The sequence below is a fragment of the Pygoscelis adeliae genome, unplaced genomic scaffold (assembly GCF_000699105.1).
Source record: "Pygoscelis adeliae isolate BGI_AS28 unplaced genomic scaffold, ASM69910v1 Scaffold673, whole genome shotgun sequence".
NCBI classification, from domain to species: Eukaryota; Metazoa; Chordata; class Aves; order Sphenisciformes; family Spheniscidae; genus Pygoscelis; species Pygoscelis adeliae.
In genome coordinates, this window is record NW_008824383.1 from 8,262 (window position 1) to 9,582 (window position 1,321).

The 1,321-nt window shown below is 57.2% G+C and overlaps 1 protein-coding gene across 1 annotated transcript in view; it reads right to left on the reverse strand.

The window, feature by feature from the left end:
* LOC103913698 (cullin-9-like) overlaps positions 1 to 1,321 on the reverse strand; it is a gene marked incomplete at its 3' end in the record, with an annotated part of 10,931 nt that overhangs the window by 6,821 nt on the left and 2,789 nt on the right. Inside the window, exon 3 of the mRNA XM_009320227.1 lies at positions 425 to 958. Within this exon, the coding sequence (XP_009318502.1) occupies positions 425 to 958 (534 nt within the window). The remainder of the gene's footprint in view (positions 1 to 424; positions 959 to 1,321) is intronic.

Here is a 1,321-nt window from a genome sequence, read left to right on the forward strand (position 1 = left end):
ACAGACTTTTTAGCAGGGCCTGTTGCAATAGGACAAGGGGGAATGGTTTTAAACTAAAAGAGGGTAGAGTCAGACTAGATACAAGGAAGACTTTTTTTATGCTGAGGGTGGTGAAGCACTGGCACAGGTTGCCCAGAGAGGTGGTGGATGCCCCATCCCGGGAAACATTCAAGGTCAGGTTGGACGGGGCTCTGAGCAACCTGATCTAGTTGAAGATGTTGATGAAAATTGAGGCTTTCCTCAGGACCCGCACTTCCAGTTCTGAAAGGTGACTTCTTTGCTAGGACAGATGTAGACAGTGTCCTAATTATGATAACGCCTATTGTCCAACTTCCTGCACGTGAAGACACCATCAGGAAATCATCAGTCACCCCTGTCACTCCCCTCTACCATCCCAGCCAGACTACTTCCACTAGTGACCTACCTGCACTGTGTGCATGCTATTAGTGCTCTGAAGAAACTCGCCTTCCTCCCCAGCTCTAACATCACCACAGTCCTCCAGCAAGCGCACCCTCATGCCGCGCACCAGGTTTGCCTGTAAGTACTCCACATAGCCACTGCGGTCTGCAAAGTCTGATGGGGTCAGGAAGGCACGACCCTGCTTTTTGTGGGGACCATGATTTGAAGTAAGCACAGGCATTTGGGCAGCAGTGCAGGCTGGGGTCTTGGGCTGGAAGATGGAGTGGGTGGTGCGAGGCCGCAGCTCCTGTTGGGGCAGCAGCTCTGGCTTGTGGCTGTGGTCCCAGCCCATCACGTGCACCAGCTCCAGGATGAGGTTTGCCATAGCCATGCTGAACTCAAACTCCTGCTTCACGCGGCTCCTCTCCTCAGCGAGCAGGCTGGGCACAGCGCACTCCTGCTGCTCCCCTCCCTGCTCCGCACCACTGCTGAGCTTGTCCATGAGAGAAGTGACACACAGGTAGCGCTTCACCAGGACGAACAGCAGCTTCCCAGGGATCTGCAACAAGCACGGCTGTCAGACTCCAGCCTGCAGAGCGCCTCCGGCCCCCAGCTCTCTCCGAGCCACCAGCTCATCCACAGTCAGGCTCCCGTGATAGCTCTGGACCAGCAGGCATCAGCAGAGACCTCTCAGCCCACCCTCGTCTCCCTGCTCAGAGACAAGGCTCTCTATGTGTCTCTCCACCACCCCCCAGCCTCAAGCCAGACCCTGCGCCAGCTCTCCCCATACCCAGTCCTGCTCAGCTGCCCACTGCTGACTACCCTCCTGTCCCAAACAGGGACACCAGCTCTGGCCCCCTGCTCTCACCCCTCCTGACCCCTAAAGCCCACAGGCCCAGGGCTGGCAGGGCCTGACGCTCAC